Source organism: Perca fluviatilis, chromosome 24, assembly GCF_010015445.1.
Source record: "Perca fluviatilis chromosome 24, GENO_Pfluv_1.0, whole genome shotgun sequence".
Taxonomy (NCBI): Eukaryota; Metazoa; Chordata; class Actinopteri; order Perciformes; family Percidae; genus Perca; species Perca fluviatilis.
In genome coordinates this window covers 16,731,980-16,755,178 of record NC_053135.1, presented here as the reverse complement: position 1 = coordinate 16,755,178, position 23,199 = coordinate 16,731,980, and the positions used below count along the sequence as shown (strand labels likewise).

At 39.2% G+C, this 23,199-nt stretch overlaps 3 protein-coding genes across 6 annotated transcripts in view; 2 read left to right on the top strand and 1 right to left on the bottom strand.

The window, feature by feature from the left end:
- LOC120554212 (gastrula zinc finger protein XlCGF57.1-like) overlaps positions 1-23,199 on the top strand; it is a 443,376-nt gene that overhangs the window by 98,957 nt on the left and 321,220 nt on the right. The gene's annotated exons all lie outside the window — the stretch shown is intronic.
- LOC120554241 (zinc finger protein 32-like) lies at positions 3,663-20,518 on the bottom strand. Of its 2 annotated transcripts, XM_039793013.1 has the most exons (3): positions 16,121-16,147; positions 15,750-15,938; positions 3,663-4,796 (listed from the first exon to the last, which is right to left on the bottom strand). In XM_039793013.1, the coding sequence occupies exons 2-3, from the start codon at positions 15,853-15,855 to the stop codon at positions 3,694-3,696; spliced, it is 1,209 nt and encodes a 402-aa protein (XP_039648947.1). In that variant the 5' UTR covers positions 15,856-15,938; positions 16,121-16,147; the 3' UTR covers positions 3,663-3,693. The 2 variants fall into 2 exon arrangements, with proteins under 2 accessions (XP_039648947.1, XP_039648948.1); XM_039793014.1 differs by lacking the exons at positions 15,750-15,938; positions 16,121-16,147 and adding an exon at positions 20,153-20,518.
- On the top strand, positions 12,891-18,993 carry LOC120554263. Of its 3 annotated transcripts, none has more exons than XR_005638337.1 (7): positions 12,891-13,088; positions 13,246-13,336; positions 13,424-13,512; positions 13,796-13,918; positions 14,702-15,206; positions 15,335-15,385; positions 18,909-18,993. XR_005638337.1 is itself a non-coding variant. In XM_039793051.1 (7 exons), coding segments are annotated over exons 1-7 (660 nt in total). In that variant the 5' UTR covers positions 12,891-12,898; the 3' UTR covers positions 18,911-18,993. The 3 variants fall into 3 exon arrangements, 2 of the variants coding, with proteins under 2 accessions (XP_039648985.1, XP_039648984.1); XM_039793051.1 differs by having other exon boundaries at positions 15,093-15,206; XM_039793050.1 differs by lacking the exon at positions 18,909-18,993 and having other exon boundaries at positions 15,093-15,206; positions 15,335-15,510.

Sequence of the window (23,199 nt, the reverse complement as noted above, 5' to 3'; positions counted from 1 at the left end):
CAACACACGTTAATACGCAGTTTATGATGCATTTTTCTCACTGACTGATGAGTTGAAGAAGCAACCTTAACCTGGAGGAACTGCATTAGTTGTGAAATGAAGGAGAGGGTTAAATAAAATGGGTAGTAGAGTTAGAGGTCATTATTGTTAAAGGAGAATTCCGGTCAATTTTTAACGTTAATCTTGATTGCTGTAAATATGCGTGTACTTTCATTTGAAAAAAAACAAAACGACCCGAATCGGTGCAGGAAACACGGAGTAGCTGCAGCTACGTGTACGAGCTCCCACTGAACTAAAACGGCAGTAGTCTGGGCAGGTTTCAGAGTGCCTTTGTGCCTCTTAACAGACACAAAATGCAATTCGTAAAACTGCCTATATTCTAAATCTACACAGTTGATTGCTTGGGTAAAACGTTCTCAGAAGTGAATTTAGTGATAAATAATTGTGAATAATTGTCCCGTTGTTGGTCCGTCTATGTACCGGAAACCCGACCCTCATTGAGTGCCGAAATGAATGTTGGGATACGGGTGCTGGCGTGCAGTTCATACAAGTTACCAACCAATGCTTTTGAATGCAAACTTGTGTATTGGGACAGTACTTTGGTCACAGAAGATGACGTTTCACAGGGACACAAGAACACAAGTCCATAGAAGAACACAGATTGAGAAACGCCCCTTGTCTTAGCTACAGTGGTAGTGGCACAGCTTAGACACTTGAACTTTGCATTTCAGTTTTTTTCCCCATTCCTGGCCGAGTGGTTGGGGCGTTAGACCTGAAATCCAAACGGGTCTCCCCACGCAGGTTTGAACTCTGCTCACAGCGATATCTAACTTCAACAACATCATACCTGCAGAGCTTGAAATAACAATGATTATGATCATTTTTATTCATAGAGGACTTTTCAAAATCCACACTACAAAGTGTTTTGCAAAACAGAAAAATAATACATGACAACATCAAGATTAAAAAATATATATATCTAAAGACCATAAGGTGTTTAAAACCCTGTACAATGTAAGGAAGTGTAGTAAAACATTTTAAAATAAATACATTTAGACTTCATGGACTCACATCAGGATTTAAAAAAAATATACAGTACTGTGCAAAAGTCTTAGGCAGGTGTGAAAAAATGCTGTAAACTAAGAATGCTTTCAAAAATATAAATTATTGTTTATTTTTATAAATTTACAAAATCCAAAGTGAGCAAACAAAAGAAAAATCTAAATCACATCAATATTTGGTGTTACTACCCTTTGCCTTCAAACCAGCATCAATTCTTCTAGGTACTTGCAAAAAGTCGGAGATTTTGTAGGATTGTAGTCAGGTGTATGATCAACCAATTATAGTATATAGGTAGTTATACTGGTTTCTCCCAGACAAATATCTCCCAGACAAATATTTCAAAGCAGACTGGTGTTTCAAGATGTGCTGTTCAAGCTCTTTTGAAAGAGCACAAAGAAACAGGCAACGTTGAGGATCGTAGACGCAGTGGTCGGCCAAGGAAACTTGGTGCAGCAGATGGAAAAACACATCAAGCTTATTTCCCTTCAAAAATCGGAAGATGTCCAGCAGTGCCATCATCTCAGAACTGGCAGAAACCAGTGGGACCCAGGTACCCCCCCCATCTACTGTCCGGAGAAGTCGGGCCAGAAGTGGTCGAGTCCATCAGGGATAACATGAAGAGACCAAAGGATTTGAGGAAGCCTCCATCCACAGAAGATCTGTGGTTAGTTCTCCAAGATGTTTGGAACAACCTACCAGCCGAGTTCCTTCAAAAACTGTGTGCAAGTGTACCTAGAAGAATTGACGCCGTCTTGAAGGCAAAGGGTGGTCACACCAAATATTGATTTGATTTAGATTCCTCTTCCGTTCATTTCACTGCATTTTGTTAATCGATGAAAACAAACTATTAACACTTCCATTTTTGAAAGCATTCATAGTTTACAGCATTTTTTCATACCTGCCTAAAACGTTTGCACAGTACTGTATACAGTACAGGCCAAAAGTTTGGACACACCTTCTCATTCAATGTGTTTCTTTATTTTCATGACTATTTACATTGTAGATTCTCACTGAAGGCATCAAAACTATGAATGAGCACATATGGAATTATGTACTTAACAAAAAAGTGTGAAATAACTGAAAACATGTCTTATATTTTAGATTCTTCAAAGTAGCCACCCTTTGCTTTTTTGATAACTCTGCAAACCCTTGGTGTTCTCTCAATGAGCTTCATGAGGTAGTCACCTGAAATGGTTTTACCTTCACAGGTGTGCTTTGTCAGGGTTCATTAGTGGAATTTTTTCCCTTATTAATAAAAAAGCAAAGGGTGGCTACTTTCATTCATAGTTTGATGCCTTCAGTGAGAATCTACAATGTAAATAGTCATGAAAAAAAAAATAAAAAAAAAATATATATATATTTTCCTTATATAAAAATATAACGAAACGCATTGAATGAGAAGGTGTGTCCAAACTTTTGGCCTGTACACTCTGTGTGTGTGTGTGTGTGTGTGTGTGTGTGTGTGTGTGTGTGTGTGTGTGTGTGTATGTATGTATGTATGTATGTGTGTATGTATATATATATATATATATATATATATATATATACACATACATACACATACACATATATATATAGTAAACAGGAGTAGTGTACTAAATGTACTAAAAAGTACATTTAGATTAAAACCCCACAGTTAAGTTTTCAACTCTGTCGAGAGTTTTTGACTGTTCAGATGAGATCTTGTGTGCAACATTTCATAGACTCTTTCAATTATTTTGTTATCAATTATTATTTATAAATCTGTATTTTAGTACAATATCCAAATACCATGAATTTAGTTCCAAATACCATCTTGGTTTTGTGCCATACCCCTCAGACCTCAATCACCCCAAAAAAATATACACACTGGTGCACAGCTGCTTCGGTCTGAAAGAGTCCTCCAGCCTTCCTTAAGTACAGGGGGCGGAGCCAACCACTAACGCAGGGATTGAAGTGGAAAAAAATAAATCTTTTGGTAGAACTTTTTTTTCAGGCCAAGCTGTTCAGCTGGCACGTCTGGGTGATACCGTCAAATGTGCGTTAGCGTGTTGGCTGCGTTTCAAACATACCCTACCCAAGGTGGAGCACCGCCGACACCGTCATCGTCTTATTCACAACCCTCTCTCCATATCTAGCTGATCAGGAACCGGCAGGCGGGTCTTCCAGCTCCCCCCGTTTCATAAGCGCTAGACTGACTCCGCTTGTTGTGCTAACCTCAGCCACATTGCTCTCAGCCTCGTCCGCCAGCTGGTCCGCATCTCTGGCCAGACCCTCAGACACTTGCCCCTTCTAACCGACGAGCTAACGTTAGCTTGTTAGTAGCACAGTATGAGACGTTTGGTTTTCTTTGCTGACAACTGATTGATTTGCGCCCAAGCTTGGATGTTTAGGGCCAGAGCTTTGTCTATGTCCACGGATTTAAGATAAAACACCACGTTACGCCGTTATTATTGCTTCAGCCTAGCTACATCCATGTGTCGCGCACCCCGCACTCACAATTGATCATACCCCAAAAAGTTCAACAGATTGGCCTACCTTATCAGCTGTCTTGATCGTGTCACTATAATCCTAACAATTGTAGTTGCCTTACAAAAAAAAAAAAGTGATACATCCGTTGTAGCCACTGAGAACTTTAATCCCTGCTATTGATCAAATCAGGATCACCTGAGCAGAGCAGACAGGGAGAAGCAAAACAAGGGGGGAGCTTGTAACACTCACGTGTTGGGTTCTCATGTGGTTCTGTAATTGTCCACGCTCTGTAAAAGCCAACCTACAGACTGAGCAGCTAACTGGTTTCTCTCCTGTGTGGATTCTCATGTGTCGCTTTAAACTTCCACTCATTGTAAAATCATTCTTACAGACTGAGCAGCTAAATGGTCTCTCTCCTGTGTGGCTTCTCATGTGTATCTTTAAACTTCCACTTGCTCTAAAAGCTTTCTTGCAGACTGAGCAGATACATGGTTTCTCTCCAGTGTGGGTCCTCATGTGTGCCTGTAGGTTTCCACACTGTACAAAATCTTTCTTACAGATTGGGCAGCTAAATGGTTTCTCTCCTTTGTGGATTCTCATGTGCATCTGTAAGTTTCCTCTCAGTCCAAAATCTTTCTTACAGATTGAGCAGCTAAATGGTTTCTCTCCTGTGTGGATTCTCATGTGTGTCTGTAAACCTCCATTCCCTTTAAAAGCTTTCTTACAGACTGAGCAGCTAAATGGTTTCTCTCCTGTACCTAGATTTATACTGGTGACAAATCTTTTCCCACACTCACCAGTAGTACATCCTGAATCACTAACAGGGAATGTATCATTATTCAGAGAGTTTAAACCTGACTGAGGTTCTCTGGTCTCCTTCCAATCAGCACTGTCATCAGTCTCAGGTTCAGAAGAGTCTCCAGTCTCGTCATCAGTATCTGGTTGTAAATGTGTATCTGGATCTGATTTCATGACCGGTTCTGGTCCTCCACAGTCCTCTCCATCAACTTCTGTTTTCATCTGTTCAGTTTGTCTTTGATGAAGCTGTGACAACTGAGGTTTCTCTTCATCATCTTCACTCTTCACAGGGTCCGGAGTGAATGTGAACTTGGTGACATCAGCCTCCTCGGGCCCTTGAAGCTGCTCTTCATCCTGACTGATCCGGAGTTCCTCCTGTTCCTCTTTAATGTGGGGGGGCTTTGTGTCCTCCTGGTCCAGACTGGAGCTCCACTCCTGCTGATGTTCTTCACCAACAATCACTTTCTGGACATCTGAAGGTAAAGCTGAAACACAAACAAACAGCTATTAATGGGAATCTTAACAATACTTTGATAAGTAGCTCTATTCACTCTCATAATAAATAGGGGTGTCAGGATTTTCAATTAAATCTTTGATTAAAAGATTTTTTTCCAGCACTGACACTCACAATAACAAGGGGGACATGAATGCAATATGAGTTTACATTCATTCATTCATTCATTCATTCATTCAGTCTGTATCAGGCGCATTTTAGCACAGTTTGTTATCTGCATGAATAAAAAAACCAGGGTTGGTTTATTAACCGTGTTAGGCAGACTTAAAAAAAAAATTGTTTTCCTCAAAACATGGCATTTCCTTTTGTCGACGATCCCGTTGAAGAAGCTGTATTACTTCGCAGGGAGTTAAACATACGTCAGGAGATGATATTGAGGCCCCGACTATAGATGCATTTTAATTTCCAGAGAACTACCTATTTGAGCGGTATCGTTTTTCTTCCCAGTCTATCAGTCATGTAGCCTACATAACCTTATCCGTCCTCATATCTAGGGCTGCAACTAACGATTATTTTAATAAATCGATTAATCTGTCGATTTTTTTTATCCGATTCATCGATTAATCGAAAAAATAAACAAAAAAGCATTAATTTAAATCAACTCAATACATACATACTTGTTGTTTTAGTTAATAGTTGTGTAAAGGTAAGTAACCCAAATAGCAGATACAGAGAAGACACACACAGACAGACAGACAGACAGACAGACAGACAGACAGACAGACAGACAGACAGAAACACACACACACTTATTCATTAAATTATTACCATCATTGTAGTAAGTGCAAGTTAAGTTCATTTATACACCACACACTAATATATTTGTCAACAATAACTGATATGGGACAAAGCACAGAATATATATGACAACAGATTGAAAAATTAATGTCTTTTAGTGTCTTTAGTCTTGCAAACTATACCACCCCTGCTTTATTACTGTTATTAACGAGCTAACGCTAGCTTGTCATGCTAGTCAGCTGGATAACGAGTAAACACCAGCACCACAAGAGCTACTGGAGGGACGTTACATTCCTCACTTCAAAACGGAACAGAAGTAGGATTGTGTAGTGACTTTACCGTGCTGTTGAACTCCCTTCCTCCTTGTCAAGGACTCCAACATGTTTACGTTTTAGGTGCTGACTCATCACCGTGGTGCGCCCGTGCCGTGCCGTGTCACTTTTGCTTATCTTGCAATTAACATGTTTTTGATTTCTTTAGTGTGAAGTGCTCCCACACCTTGGATGACTTAGGTCGTACTGATTTCTCTGCCTCCGCCGTGTGTTTCAGAACAACGTTACGGGTCTCTCCGGTCTCTCTCCGTCCTCAGCCCTTCTATTTTCTTTCGCGCCGCGCTGCTTCTCTCTGCTGCTTCTCTCTCTGCGCTGCTTCTCTCTGCTTCGCTTCTCTGTGCTGCTTCTCTCTGCGCTGCTTCTCTCTGCGCTGCTTCTCTCTGCGCTCAACTAAAAAAAAAAAAGTATCTCCGCGACTGAGTGCGTAATAGTTGCGCGACACAACTAATCGATAATGAAATTCGTTGCCAACTTTTTTAGTAATCGAATTTTATCGATTTTATCGATTCGTTGTTGCAGCCCTACTCATATCACAAATGTCGCCCATCGTGGACATGCTCTACATCCCAGCAGATTCTTTGGGGCGCATTATGTTTTTTTTTTGCAAACGGCAGTTTTCTTTACGACTTTGGTGATGCGGAGCGTATTAGTAAATCCCTGAAACTTACTAAACTGGTCTCAGTGGTCGCTTTTAAGAGGATGTTGTTTGACTTGGAGGGAATGACATCTGGCTGTAGATGTTTTACCTGATGTGTTTAGTATTCTGGTTGACTCTGAGGGATTTGCTGTTTCAGTTGTTTTATGTTCTTAGTGTTTTTGTGTATTTTGTATTGGCATGTATGTGTGGTTGTACTGCTGCCTGCCTTGGCCAGGACACTCTTGAAAAAGAGATTTTTAATCTCAAAGAGTTTCTTCCTGGTTAAATAAAGGTTAAATAAAATAAATAAAAATAGTAAAAACACTGTATAGCAATGTGCCGTCAGAAGAGTGTGACTCGCTCTGAAACGTGTTTTAAACGTGTTTGTAGCGTTCCCTGGACACAAACCAGTAAGAGCCATTAAAAAGGAGTGCCACAGGTTTGCAGGTGAATGATGTAAACCCTTTGAAATAAAAGATTACGAATTATAATTCTGTTAATGATGGTGCTGCAGCCTCAGAATGGGATTAGTAGGCCTAGGACTTTTTCGCCCGCAGGATTGCATCCAAATTGAAATGGATTATAGGTTCAATAGGTCAACCATTTCACCGGTAATATCATACTTATGATTAAATATGATATTAATACACTATATTGGAACTTACGCATTTACTCTAGCAGCAATTATATCCCACGCTAATTCTCTCTCTTTTGCAGCAGCTGCTGCTTTTTTAAAGAAATACTGTATATGTTCAAACTTGCTGTATGTGCGCATGGGTATTTCCACCGACCAGTTTGTTTGTGGTTGTTGCCATGGTGAATCGTAGTATCATGGCTCCATTCATGCTGCCTTTTTAATGTGGTGGTGCACGCACTTTACTCCGAGTTGAATTAACCAACTCAAATCAGCTGTTCTGGAACCGAAAACTCAGAGTTTCCCCATCTCAGGGTAAATCAACTCAGAGATGAGGGTTAGACTCAGAGTTTGTTCAACCTCCTTCCTGAAACGGACCCCAGCAGTTTGTGGTTTCTTGACATACTTTCCATTTTGCGTGGTGTGCTTATTTATATATTTATTTATATATATATATATATATATATATATATATATATATATATATATATATATATATATATATATACATACATACATACATATATATATACATACACATATATATATACATACACACACACACAGTGGTGCTCATAAGTTTACATACCTATGCTAAAGTTGACTAAAAAGAGGAATAAAAAAAATCATCTTTTGGAAATTGATATTAATGCCTTAATTAAAAAATATTAGGAAACATCCGACCTCTTAAAGGACACCAATTTTTTTTGTGAATGAATAATGTACTGTAAATAAATAAATGTTCTTCCTTAAAATACAGGGGGCATAAGTATACACACCCCTATGTTAAATTCCCATAGAGGCAGGCAGATGTTTATTTTTAAAAGCCAGTTATTTCATGGATCCAGGATACTATGCATCCTGATAAAGTTCCCTTGGCCTTTGGGATTAAAATAGCCCCACATCATCACATACCCTTCACCATACCTAGAGATTGGCATGGTTTTATTTCAGTTAGCCTAATAGCTGGTTTGATTTACATTGAGATATGATATTATGGAAAGTACCCCATGCCAATCTCTAGGTATGGTGAAGGGTATGTGATGATGTGGGGCTATTTTAATTCTACCTTCTACTCTTCATAACATTAGAAGAGCAGAAAGGGCGACTCGGCAGTCTGCTAACGTGTTGCTCAGCCTTCCAATATAAGCTGCTCTGTTTAAGATTACAAAGACGTGCATGCAGGCTCAAAATCAATCAATCCACGTTGTTTTAACGGGATAAAGCAATAAGCAGAAGGAAACTCCGCTAGCTGCTAGGCTAATGTAAAGTGGAATGGTACTGCAGAGTTAATGTTTCCACCTCAGCTGAGAACAGAGAAATGTCTATGCCTGACCTACCGTGTATTATATTAAACGTTACCTGTAGAAATAATTCATAATAATAGGAGACGAAATAGAAATCCCCCATATGAAGTGACGAGCAACTTGAGTTTTTTTCTCCATAATCTCTTGAATGTAGGATAGAAGACAGCCAATGATAACTAAACAATGGTTATTGTATTTCATTGATCATTATATTTCATATGACACAGTATATGAACTCCTGTAACTTTCACCAGTAAAAAAAAAAATATAGGCCTGCACGCTGTTGGAAAAAACTGACATTGCGATATTATTTTCTGCGATATATATTGCAATATTAAAAAAAATTGTAAAATTGTAAAAAAAAAATTTACAAGATGAAATAAATAGCTCCTATTATGAGATATATATATATATATATATATATATATATATATATATATATATATATATATATATATATATATATATATATATATATATATATATATATATATATATATATCATTATAGGATATATTATGGGTAGCTAACTACCCATGGAAAAGTATGTGCATCACTGTGTAAGCTGCAGAGAGAGCCTCACTTCCCATAACAAACCCAGCTGGACTAACGTTAGCCTATGTCACAAACACACTGCGCCCACATGGCCCCCCCTGTCTCAAAGGGGAAGGGTCAGGCTGCTAACAATCATGTAAAAGGAGAACGGTGAAAGTTTACTTTTCTATCAAGTAGCGAAAAAAAGAGATGAGGCTTTCTAAGCCGATTCCGATTTTCTTTGAGTTAGGCCAGCCGATACCGATTTTAGCCAATTCCGATTTCATTTTTTCTAACCACTTTACAGCACACACAAATATTTATTTTCTATCTTTTCTTTAATAGAACATTTTGCACAGAACATAGAACAGTTTTTGAACAGATAATGGATCACTATGAAATAGAATTACTCCTGGTGTGGGAAATTCACACACATCTAAAGTGCAATGTTAGAACCATTTCCTTCTTTTCACATCCAATATCCAACTAAAAAAATGTGATTCTGGTTTTTGGTGTGTCTGATTAGAACTACATAGCATTTCCTCTACATTCACATTTTGTGTAAAACTGAAAATGTAACATAAGGGGGTAAAATTAGGTAACATGTTCAATCTTTCCTTATTTTAAGTACTTTATTAAAGTTTATGCAAAACAAGTTTACTGTATAAATACAGTATAAGTAATAACATACAAAAACAAGATAAAACATGTGCAAATCATTGCATAATGTGCAAAATATAATAATATGCATTGAATGTGTTTTAAGTCCAGAATCTTTCATTAAGTGCTGTGACACAGTGGCTGTTTATTACAGTCTGCTGTAAAAACGTTACATCTGGTTTTAAATAAATTTTCCTGGGCTAATTTCCTTATCGAAAAAAAGCTTTGCTACAGACAGCAGCCTCATATCTGCGCCCAGTGTGTTGACAAACAAGTCACCAACACCGACACTTACTTTTAGCTTACTTCGGATTTCATACAATACATTTCAGAAACATTTACTTGTTAATCATTGTTTTATTTGTCTGACAAGTCATCTAAACAAACCTTACCCAGCAGCAGATCCGTTTGACATGTAAAACACCGTATGTAAACAAAGTACAGTTTATTTATGTAAACACCGTATTTTATAGGTATCATACCCTGTCCTCGCTATATTACTTACACAACATGAATACCATCTAAACGTCTGGATGCATCGGACCTAAAGATGAGCGCGAGCTCATTCTTACAAGAGAACGGTGAGTGTGTGATATAGAATTGTATACCGTTATTTTCCGTTATCTTCTAACCGTTAGCCTCCACTTCAGCCGTTAACGTTAGCCCAGCCAGTCCAAGGTAATCTGCTCGATTAAATATATTGTTTTGTTATATAGCTATTTGTTTCAATATGTAATCAATCTGTTATCTAGTAAGGCTCGATCTGTTATATGGCTTCACGTTAGCAATCTGATGTAAATTTCGCCTTATAATTTAGCATATCGGTAATTTAGCGACAGCTAGCATCTACATCTAGCCTGCTAGCTTCTAGCTAACAGTTAACGTTAGCTAGCTATCGAGCCATAGCTAGGTAAACATAGCTTTCGTAGGCATACGCTAGCTAGATTAAACAGAATCGAAATCAGCTGTAATTAACGTTAGTTATTTGTTTGGCAGCATACTTAGCCCTACAGAGATAGCTACGTAACTACACACTAGCTATGTCTGCAAACATTTATTCAGACAGAACACTTAAACGTCAGGCAAAGCCGGAGGGCTTACAACGTCCTTAGTGAGGTTCATAGTGAGGTTAACGTCAATGCTGAATCTGACGCAGCCGACGTAAATATATGCCTGGCAAAAACGCCCTGCTGATGATGTGTGGTCAGACGCTGTATCTGATTGGCCCATGTCCTATGAATCAGACGAGTTAGAGACTGAGTTTAATGTTGACGATAACGTGATTGGTGAATTTTGGTCAGATGCTCTAACAGAAACTGACTCAAGTGATGACGAATCTGTTGAGTCTGCAGAGTGTCTTGGGGAGGAGCTCAGAGGTTGGGCAATAGACAGCCAAATACCACAATGCCACCTAAATGGGCTCTTGGGCATCCTGAGAAGATATCATCCATATCTCCCGAAGGATGCCCGCACTCTTTTAAGTACTCCAACAAATTATGAGGTCCAGCAGATTGCTGGTGGCACCATGCATTATTTTGGAGTTGAGAAAGGCATTAGGCATGTGTTAAACCAGATAGACCCTCTCCCAAAAGCCATTCATTTACAAGTGAATATTGATGGACTACCTTTGTTCAAAAGCAGCAATCAGCAGTTCTGGCCCATTCTAGGCTTGGTAGAAGAAGACAAAACAAAGCAACCATTCGTCATCGCTTTATATCTTGGATCTAAAAAACCAGAGAATGTCAATCTGTTCCTGGAAACATTTGTGAATGAATATGGAAAGCTTAAATTAGAGGGTGTAGATGTAATTGGCAAATGTGTAGATATTAAAATTTCCAATTTTGTTTGCGACGCAAGTGCGAGAGCTTTTGTAAAAAACATTAAAGCCCACAATGCATACCACGGCTGTGAAAAATGCACACAGGAGGGAACATGGGTGGAAAATCGCATGACTTTTCCTGAAGTTGATTCACCCTTAAGGACAGATACGTCTTTTATTAATAAAGATGATGAGTTTCACCATAAAGGGACCAGTGTTTTGACAGGGGTTGGAGTTGGTATGGTTACCCAATTTCCATTAGATGTTATGCACCTGGTTTTTCTTGGGGTTATGAGAAAGTTGATAGGTTTTTGGATGAGGGGACCACTTCCAAGTCGTTTAGGTGCTCATCAGATAGGCCTAATTTCTGCAGCTCTTATGTCCTTTGCCATGACACTCCCCAGAGAGTTTGCACGGAAGGGGAGATCACTTGTTGAGTTAGATAGGTGGAAAGCAACAGAGTTCAGAACTTTTCTCCTGTACACTGGTCCAGTGGCACTGAAAGACCATCTGCCAAATGTTCTATACCACAATTTTATGCTTCTGCATGTAGCCATTCGGATTTTATGCTGCCCCTCACTGTGCCTCCAGTACTGTGATTTTGCTGAAAAGTTACTGATCACATTTGTTGAGCATTTTCAATCTGTTTATGGTAATTACGTTGTGTATAACATACACGGGCTGACACATCTTGCCAATGATGCAAGGCAGTTTGGTGTGCTGCATAATTTCTCAGCTTTCACATTTGAGAACTTCCTCTACACATTAAAAAAAATGATTAGGACCCCTACGCAGCCCCTTCAACAGATCATCAGGAGATTGTCAGAAAAAGCAAATGTCAGAACTAAAAAAAGGGTGTGCAAGGATGGTTTTTACCAGGAACATAAGAATGGGCCTTTTCCATACAATGTGACATCTCAGCAGTTTACACAGTATAAGCAATATGTAAATGGTGGATCTTCAATTAGTTTATCAGAGGGAGACAACTATATTCTGTTCAATGGAGATATTTATATAGTGAAAAATATTTTAAAAGACAAGGAAGCATCGCATCTAGTCTGTCTTAAATTCCAAAACAAGTCATCTTTTTTCCACCTATCCCATTGATTCATTGAGTCTTGATATATCCTTTGTGAAACAACCCGGGCAGTCATTGACTATTGTTCCTACGCAGACTGTTTCAAAAGTCCTTCTTTTACAGTATAAGGATGGGTTTGTGGCATATCCTTTACTGCATACTGCTTGATTCCCCCCCTTCTGCATCTGACAAATGTACAGTACTTACCAATCATAACGAATAGTAATAATAAGATTTAGAATAGTTTAGATCATTTCCACAGTTAGGGAAATTAATAGAGCTTCAATAAATGTATATAGTTTGTAACACTAGATATTGTTTTTTTTTTTTATAGATGTATTCAATAGTTGTTTTTACTGAAAAGAATGAGACCGAGGTTATACCAAGTGACTGGCTGAGCATCGACAAAAAAGTTTCCTTTTGGCCCCCATATAACGGTACAAGATGTAGAAAAGCAGTTGAAAAAAATGAAACTCCTGATGAAGAATGGGACGAATATGAAACTGAATGGGTGGCTGAGTATGGTAAGTTATTGAGTAAGTATTAAGAAATATAGAGAAATAACTATTCAAATCTATTGCTCAAAAGTAAAGATGCTCCTTGTGAGCTATGCCTAGACAAGCAGTTCTTTTCAAATGTTCAGATAATAAGTTTAGTGATGTTGTTTGTTTCTATATTTAGGTTCCTATGAAAAAGCCAGAAGAAAGCTGGTGAAGTTCTGTGAAGGCAACAGTTTGGAGTCTACAGATGAGGACAGTGTACGGAAAAGAGTGTATGTTTCCACTATTCTCTGTTCTCCTTTTATAGCCTACTGCTTATTTGCAGTATAAAAATTGATTACTCTTAATGTGTCCAACAGACCATCGGCAAAATATGTAAATGGATTTACATCTGGTACAGCCTCAGGAAGACCTCCAGTGCAGGCCTCAACAAGCCGGCTCCACACAGGTACAGACGAAAACATTCAGTGGTCATTGCACCAGCCTTGAGGAATTATTTCCCCATAATGGTCACCAAAGATTCCTTAAATCCAAATTAAAGATTTGGGAATATCGTCCCTAGAGTTGTAGATAGAATGTAAATAGAATAATAATTCCAAGGGGACGATATGTTGAAAGGAACTTTTGAACAATAGTCACTTTCCTGTTGTATAAGATTGCGGCGAAACTCTGGATGGAAGTAAATAGATTGTACATTCTACTGATTCTGTTTCTTACTGTTTCATATGCAGAGACAATGGAAAGACCAAAAAAGAAATTCTGCAGTAATGGAGCCAAAAGCCTGACCTTGCCAACCATACCTCTATTTGCACCATCAGCACCTGCTGTGACAGTCCCTGAACCAAGACAAGATGGTACGTATAACTATTCCAAACCTTTTACAATAGTTTACGGTGGGTTTTTAGCAATTACCCTTTTAGTCTATAACATGAATTAGAAACTGTTCAAGTAACAAAAATAAAATGAATGTAACCAAAAAGAACTTTGCCTGGCTAAGTTTTACTATTTTCAAATGACAAACCCTTTTCACAACCACAATTTAAAAAAAACTTGGGATGTTATGTAAAATGTCCAACTCTTGTAAACCCATATTTAGGACATAGACAACATATCAAATGTTGAAAATGTCAAATTTTACTAATTTATAGGAAATGTAAGCACATTTTGAATTTAATGCCAGCAACATGTCTAAAAAAAAAAGCTGGGATGGATACAACAAAAGGCTGGAAAAGTTATGTTATGATAAAGACAACAAAACAAGAGACACAGTCTCTCTCTTTATACGTTCAATTCTGTATAGTTATAATGTTGCATCTTATGTTTGTCTTATTCAGAAAGAGAACTCCGGCTCTATCAGATGCTGGAAGAGATAAAGGGTCAAGTCAGGCAGAATTCGCTCCTCCTTCAGGCCATACTGAGAAGAGAAAATGCAGCTGAAGTTGTAAATGAGGAATTTCAGTTTCCTTTAAGGAGCATGACAGGCATAAAAGATCTGGAGGATAGGCTGTCAAACAGAGACAAACAACGTTCTCTAGTAAATTCTAATGATGTTCTGTAACTTCACTTAAAATAATACTAACATATTTAGAGACCTAGACCTGATTTACTGCTGCTTAACACATGATTTGTTTTCATAGACAAGATATCTTACCAGCTTGGGTGGAACATCTGCCAAAGACATTGTCCACAGAATCATGAGGGAAATTATGACCAATGAGTTGGCCAACAATTTTAATTGGCAAGGGAGAGGACAGAAGAGCCCCTTTTCTGCGCTCTTGCTGGCAAAAGTTGTCATAGGTGATATGTTTTAAAAAACATTCAAATATTCAAAACTTAGACATAACTTTGAAATAGCAAAAGAGGAAACAACCCCTTACAGTCTCACATAATGTGTCATTGAATGAAATACAAGTCAATGGAAGAATGCCAATTAATCAACTAATCGTACAGAACTCTACAAAATACAACTCAGATGATCTGTCGGCTAACCCTTTCTCTGTTTAATTTTCTTTAATTTCATGCTGACAGATGCAGCCAAAAAACAAGGCACAAAAGTGGTGGAAGCCGAGGAAAAAATTAAAACCTGGCTGAAGTACAGTGGAGACCGAAATGGAGGAAGAAAAAAAAGAGCAACAGAAAAAGGTACACAAGGCCTTTAGTAAGGCCAAGTAATGGTGATGTTTTTTTTTTTGTAAGACTGATCAAATACCTTTGCAAATGGTTGGAGTTTTAAGTAATTTACATTTTGATAATTTTTTTCTTCAACACAGAAAAGCAGATGCCTCCCCCTCATGCAGATTCCAGCAGCTGCGAAAGTGAATGTAAGTGTCTTCCAATGATTGTTTTTTCTTCCTCTGTCTAACCTACCATTAAACAGAGGCGTATTTCATCTTCACTAGGCATACAGCCTTATCTTCACTGCATGAAGATGTATAAAATATGTGCTACCCCAACATGTCCAAACTTTTTTTGAAAATGTCTTGCTGGCATCAAATTCAAAATGGACGTTAAAATGTACCATGAAATACACTGTTAGACTTTCTATGTAGATATGCGGAGTCACTGTAACTACCCCCTTACAATACCATAAGTGTACATGTTTTTTACAGTATGATGCCCTTACCGCAGTTCCATTGTACAGTATGATACTGTAACTTGTATGAAAAATGTGGTGTGGTTGTTTACCACAGAGCTGAAGTTGATGGGCATTTGGTTGGGGAGGGGAAGGAGGAACAGTCTTGTTTAGAAGCTTTAGAAGATTTGTGAAGGATGATGGAGGGGCCGAACCCATGGTACTTCTGCTTGCTGATCCACATCTGCTTGGGGGTCTCCAATCCAGACAAGAGTATTTATGCTCTGGTGGGGTGGTCCGTACTGAAGAGAAATGGTCATGAGTTTATCTCATCTAACTGTTAACCGACTAACAACTTGTGCAAAAACATAGAATATGACAGTATACATTTCTTTTGAGCAGGCGAGTGCGTAGCTGCACTGTTCTGTCTGTGAACATTTTTCTGATGTGTGAACTATAGTACATCACACAAGAAAATGCTTACCTAGTTTGATGTCTTCCACTCAAATTCCGGTGAGCCGTCGGAGGAAGGTGGTGACTTGGGCGCCGCGCTTTTCACTTTGAAGTGGTTCTGAAATAATACTTACTATGAACATTGGGCCTCATTCACCAACCGTTCTTACGAAGAAATGTGTTCTTAAACCCTTCTTACGAACTTTTACGAAGATTCTGGCATTCACTAATGTTTTCTTAACTTGGATTTGTTCTTAGCTAAGAACAAAATCTACGAACACTGAAAAGCACTCTTACCCGCACATTTGAGTGATGACAATTTGCTCCAAATGATTGCTTACTGCATTTTATTTAATTCTACAGTCGTTTACAATGATAGTATTGTACTGTAATGTATTTCTGATCATTTGTTAAAAAGAAATCATATTATGCAAAAACACACTAACACTATTTGGTGATTGATCGGTATTTATAGGGCCAAAATGCAGTGGTAGAATTAACAAAGTACAAATTGGCCTAACTGTAACTTAAGTACATTTTTCACGTATTTGTACTTTACTTAAGTAGACTCAATAGTGCATAGCCTACTTTTGACTTTTACTTTGTTACATTTTGCAGCAATTATCTATACTTTGTACTCCACTACATTTCTACAATGTCCCATTACATTTTCTGATCAGTTTCCCCCTGCCAAAACATCTTCCTGACTGTCACACGTTTGTCTCACCAGTGAAGTTTTGTTGCCGTAGATACTGTATATATGGGGCACCCCCCCATCCACCCGGCTGTGGTGCTGCAGAGCCCGGGCGCAGCCTCGGTAATACAGCCCCGGTAAAAGTGAAAACGTTTGTTTTATTATTCCCGTTTTTAAATCATAGTTGCTATATCTATTTCTCACCACAGCGTGTTTTACTCCTCCGCCAGGCTCGCGTAAGACGCGTTCATATCTTATTTATTTGGCTGGACCTCTTCACATCTCCCCATTTGCGCTGCTTCACACATTTTATTTGCTTACTTGCATGGTTAAAGAAAATAAAATACATCCATGAATAAAACCAACCGCATTCCGATTCTAACAAATTTCCGTTTTATGCTGGTTAGGATAGGAACTTTTAAAAAAAAGCCAGGCCTTGTTTGTGGTAGTGGACACCTTATAATTTTACTAAAGTAAATATGTCTCTTGTTATTTGTACTTTGAGATTCAGTACTTCCTCCACCGCGGCTCCGACAATCTCCCGAAAACCTGTCCCCCAGGAGGTGCACAGGAAGTGTATTTTTAAAAAAAAAAAAAAAAATTAAGAAGATTAACATTAGTTTATAGAAAACTAGACGATCTTGAATAACATTATTTAAAGAAAACTTAGGAAATATTGTAAAAAAAAAAAATATTATTGCCACCAGCATATACAACAAACAATACTAAGAATTGCATTCATTTCTCAGTAATAATTAACATAGATATATGTTACATTGTAACATATTGCTCAGTAACAAACTAAGAATAAGCCACATCTATTACAGCACACATATCCTTGATGGAGCAAACGGTGTAATACACTTGTAATAACTAAGCACGTGGCTCCACAGCGCTGGTCCGTTTATTGGTGATTGTTACTAGCAAATTGCCCTAACACAACCTGAATATTAACACGCGGCTACACAAGTAGGCCTAATAAAAATATATCAGCTACGCAATAAGAAACACAGCAAGAGCAATATTATATCTATAATATATCTCTCTCCAAATAAATGTCATGTCGTAACACGGATCGAAACTTTCGAATCCACATAGTAGCCGAGTTATTGAAATATGAATAAACGTACTTTTTAACATTTACACAGATAACGAGGTAGTAAAACCCACGACAGTTTAGCAAAGTACTGAATAGTTTAACATTACGTTCTCACGTTACACACATCACTTCAACAAGTCTGAAAATGGGAAAGAAAAGATAAAGAAAGGTCCTTTTTGCAGCTGCTGCAGTCTGTGCCTTTCTTCTGTCTGAGCGCGAGTGATTGGCAGGAGATCAAAGCGATGACTCTCATCACTGATTGGTCAACCATCTCAGGAGCGAGAGCAAGTGTTACTATGGCCTTTTTTTTACACTGACTGTTATTATACATATGAAATAATTAAAATGTATATTTTTAAGTGCATGCATGGGGTTATAAAACACAATAACAAGATTAAAAAAAATGCCATGCATTAGTATGCAGGGAACCAGTATGATGTAGATAACTCTTATATTGTTAGAATAACAGATGTATTACAAGTTAATGACATAATATATAGCTAGATAGCTAACAACATTATGTTGTCAAGAAAAACTTAAAGCCATATAAAAGAGTCCTTTAATCAATTGTTTAACGGTTGGTCAAATTTAAAGTTAAGCGGCTAGGGAAATAAATACATTTTACTTTCCCCCCATAAACCATGGTAGCTATACATTCAACTCCTAACACCATATTCTTTGAGTTACACAATCTTTAGCTTAGGTCTAAAAAAAAAAAACCATACAGTAAATCACTGTAAATCAAATTTTAATACCCATAATGCAATGCATATTACAGTAATGAACCGGAAAGAAAATTATGGTACTGTAGAAATTACAGCAAAGTCTAACAGTGTAGTCAAATGTGTAATTTGTGTAGTGTGTAAAATGGGGTCTTTCGCAGATCGACACATTCTGTTTTTCTGTTTGCTGTTTATATATTTTACACCACACCCCAATTCCTTTCTGTTTTGGGTTGTGTAATTAAATAGAACGACACATCTTAAATGTTCTAAAAAGTTCCATTATGTTTGTTGTTTTTTACAGGAAAAGATGCTGCTACTTCTCCTCCTCTGCTCCGTCTTCATCATAAGAGCCACACACAATCTAATTTGCTTCAAATCTGCAAAAACTGCAGAATACAGAAGAGAATCTGCACATTTTCTTAGTTTTCAGCTGGGATTTTTTGGCCTTCTTCCGCATATTTCTTGGGGCCTTTGTTTGTTTCCTTGTTGTTGATTTCTTTGACTTTATTTTTTACTTATCTTAGCATTTTTCCACTGACTGCCTTTGTGTTGTTTTTTTTTTCAACTATTTTGTCAATCGGCTCACATCCTGTGTTATTTATTTATTATGTGCTCAAGTTTTTCCAACAACAGCACCACAAGACGTTGTGAACTGCATAAAATTGTAATGTTAATTTTGTTACCAATAAATAGGTTTATTTTTATAACCAATTCAGTTTGTCCGTTGTGCCTGTCGTCTCTTAATGCGTAATGAGAAGGCCATGTCACAATCTTAAAATTTGAGGTAAGGTTGGTAAAACCTATTTAAGTTTAAGTTTGCAGATTTACTATTTATGAAGTTGGCAGATGGTTAAAATAGGCTATATTTTTTAATTTGTTAGAAGATCTGCTGACAGTCTAAAAAAATGGTTGACCCAAAGTTGGCAAAAGGTTGGTAAGGTAAATTTTTAGGTTGGCAGAAGGTCGGCTGTCTAATGACATGGTTGGCCCAATGTTGTTTTAGTTTTTTTTAAGTTGGTAAAAGGTTGGTAAAGTATTTTTAGGTTGGCAGAAGGTCTGCTGGCCATCTAATGACATGGTTGGCCCAACGTTATTTTAGTGGTTTTTGGGTTGGCAGAAGGTCTGCTTGCCATCTAATGAAATGGTTGGCCCAACGTTATTTTAGTGGTTTTTAAGTTGGCAAAAGGTCTGCTTGCCATCTAATGACATGGTTGGCCCAACGTTGGCCCAACGGACAAAATGTCGTTGGGCCAACGTCAGCACCCAACGTTGGCCCAACACAACAGCAGACGTTGGGCCAACGTTGGCCCAACGTCTGTTTGCTACCTGGGCCCTGTCCTCCAATTCAGGCATTGACAGCAGATCTTACTTATTAATGTCCTTTTTCAGTTATGACTGAGTTTCAAACTAGATAACAATAAAAGTTATATGGCATTATAAACCAGAGCCAGCTCATACAACAATGAATCTCCCCCAACAGGGTAACGTTAACGTTAAATAAGAAGAAATAGAAGAAGAATATAGAACATTGTAAACGTCTCCCACCTCTCCGTTGGCCAGCTGACAGTTTCCTCTCAGAGTCCATGTTGAAGTGTCTCTCCTCAACTTCTCCCCGAGCTGCATTTGAGGAAAAACACGGAGCTCACAACATATCCGATAATACACGTTAGCAGGAGCTAGCTGTGGCTAACGTTAGCTTAGCGCGCGGACTCCCTCCAACAACAGCAGTAAACGCGTTTCCGGTCGGAGAAAGAAAACAGACCTGCTCTTTGTAGCTCCGTTTCATGTTTTAAAACCTCATGCAGCAGTTTGGGATGTTTCTCTCTGGAAGGACACCAAACACTGGCGCCTTTTACTCCGCCGTCCTCAACACGAGCTAAAATGCAAACAATGGGACGGAGGTGGTAACATCTTCCGGGACCCGGAAACACAAACACAACTTCCGCTACACTCCTCTGCCCTTCAGAATAAAATAAAGCGTTTTAAGAGTCGATTTTACCCACTGTCCTTTAATAAGATGAGATAAGATCAGTGGTTGAATGTAACTTAGTACATTTGCTCATGTACTGTACTTTTAAGGTATTATCATACTTTATACGTCTAATGAATTGTACTTTTTGACTTGGATTGACTGCACAGCACATATTTGAAGTTAAATATTTAAGGATCATAGTTCAAAGAATAAGTATAACATCTACTTTATTAAAGAAAACTATATACGGTACAGGTGAATATTTTTAAATAGATGGCTTCAGAGGGACTTATCCATCTTTGGTTTTATTTTGCTTTCCGAGATGGATCTATCCAGCTTATTACTTGGATATCTGATAAATCCATCCATCCATCCATCCATCCATCCATCCATCCATCCATCCATCCATCCATCCATCGTCATCCGCATATCGGGGTCAGGTCCCAGGGGCAGCAGCTCCAGCAGGGGGCCACAAACTTCCCTTTCCTGAGCCACATTAGCCAGCTCGGACTGGGGGATCCCGAGGCGTTCCCAGGCCAGGACGGAGATATAACCTTCTATAATATATAGAATCGATCGCCGGCAATAGCCGCCCACTGCACGCTAGTAAGATTTGTGTCCGACTTGATGCAGGTACGAGGGTGAGCATGAGCAACCAATAATGATAATAAACTTTATTTGAACACCTTTTGTACAAGAAACAGCCTAAAGCTCAGTACTTTATAATAACGAAATAACATGCAGTGAGTGCTTTACATGAAACAAAGTAGCTAATGCAGAATAAGATAGGAAATAAAATGGTGATGCAGTAATATTTTCCTCCGGGTTGTCCGCGTTTATAGAGCCAGCATGAAACAACACGGTGAAAATGCACGCGTGTCCAGATGTGCTTGTTTCACCGGCAGACCCACGTCAATAACATCGGCCGCCGCATGACCACCCAGCAGAGCGTAAGGACAGTCGGATCCCCCTCGTTGTTGTTGTCTTTTGCTAATTCCTTTTGAATTCTCCTTCACACCTTTCCTTGCCCTCATGACCTTTACCATCAGGGTTAAGGAAAAGTGGTTAGTAAAGGACATAGGAGGTAATTGTTGACTTTTTGTTGACTGTTGCTGGTGTCTGTGTGTTTGATTGCAGGAGTGGAGCCAGCTGTGAGGGAGTCAGGAGTCCAGCTGCACCTTGTCAGCAATCAGCCTCTGATTTCTACTGTACACCTGCTTTCTCCTGCAGCTCGGCGTCAGATCGGAGACAAGACTTTGCTGTCAGTCTCGTTCTTGCAATACTGTTCTTCTGTTTGCTTTGTTGTATATCATTCACTAAACCCCGTCTCGACTGGAGAGGCTGGTCTTGGCCTACCTGAGGTGAGGTGAGATCTTCTCGGGACCCTCTACAGTTTGCCTACCAGCCTCGTCTGGGAGCGGACGATGCTGTCATCTATCTTCTGCAGCGAGCTCCTTTGCACCCGGATGGCGGCGGCAGCACTGTGAGAATCACATTTTAGGATTTCTCCAGTGCATTCGACACCATCCAGCCACTGCTACTAGGTGAGAAGCTGCGGATGATGGGTGTCGGTGCGTCCACAGTCTCCTGGATCACTGACTACCTGACAGACAGACCACAGTTTGTCCGTCTGGACCGTGTTCTGTCTGATGTGGTGGTGAGTGGTACGGGGGCTCCACAGGAGACTGCGCTGTCTCCCTTTCTGTTCACCTTATACACCACAGACTTCCAGTACAACTTAGAGCCATGTCACCTACAGAAGTTCTCAGTTGTTGGGTGGATAAGGGATGGACAGGAGGGAGAGTACAGAGCGCCGGTGGACATCTTTGTGGAGTGGTCTGGTAAGAATCACCTGCTGCTGAACGTGGATAAGACCAGAGAGATGGTGATTGACTTCAGGAGGAAGGGAACGGCTCCGCAGCCCCTTTGTATTCTGGGTGGAGATGTTGACATGGTTGAGGAGTACAGATACCTGGGTGTCAACATCGACAACAGGCTGAACTGGAAAGTCAACAGCACTGCTGTTTACAAGAAGGGGATGAGCAGACTATTTCCTGAGGAAGCTGAGATCCTTCAACGTGTGCAGCAGAATGTGGGAGATGTTCTACCAGTCTGTCGTGTCCAGCGCTCTGCTCTCCTCCGCCATCTGCTGGGGCAGCAGCATCGGCGCCAGCGACATAAACAGACTTAACAAACTGATCAGGAAGGCTGGCTCCGTGAATGGCTGCAAACAGGACACATTTGAAGATGTGGTGGAGAGGAGGTCACTGAACAAACTGTTATCTATCATGGATAACCCCGACCACCCTCTCCACCCCCCCACACTGGTCCAACAGAGGAGCACCTTCTCTAAGAGGCTCCGACAGCTTCGCTGTCGCACGGACCGCTACAGGAAATCACTCCAACCACAGGCAATTCAACTTTGAGTGTGAGATAAGACTCATATACATCACAACTGCACTGAATGCACCTTGCACAACCTTGCACAATAGGTTTATCTACATCCTACCATTACTAGTGAAACAGTTGTACATTTTTTGCTCCCCAACTTGCACATTAAGTTTATCTATATCTATTGAAACAGTTGTACATTTTATTCCCAAATTGTGTAGATTTTAAA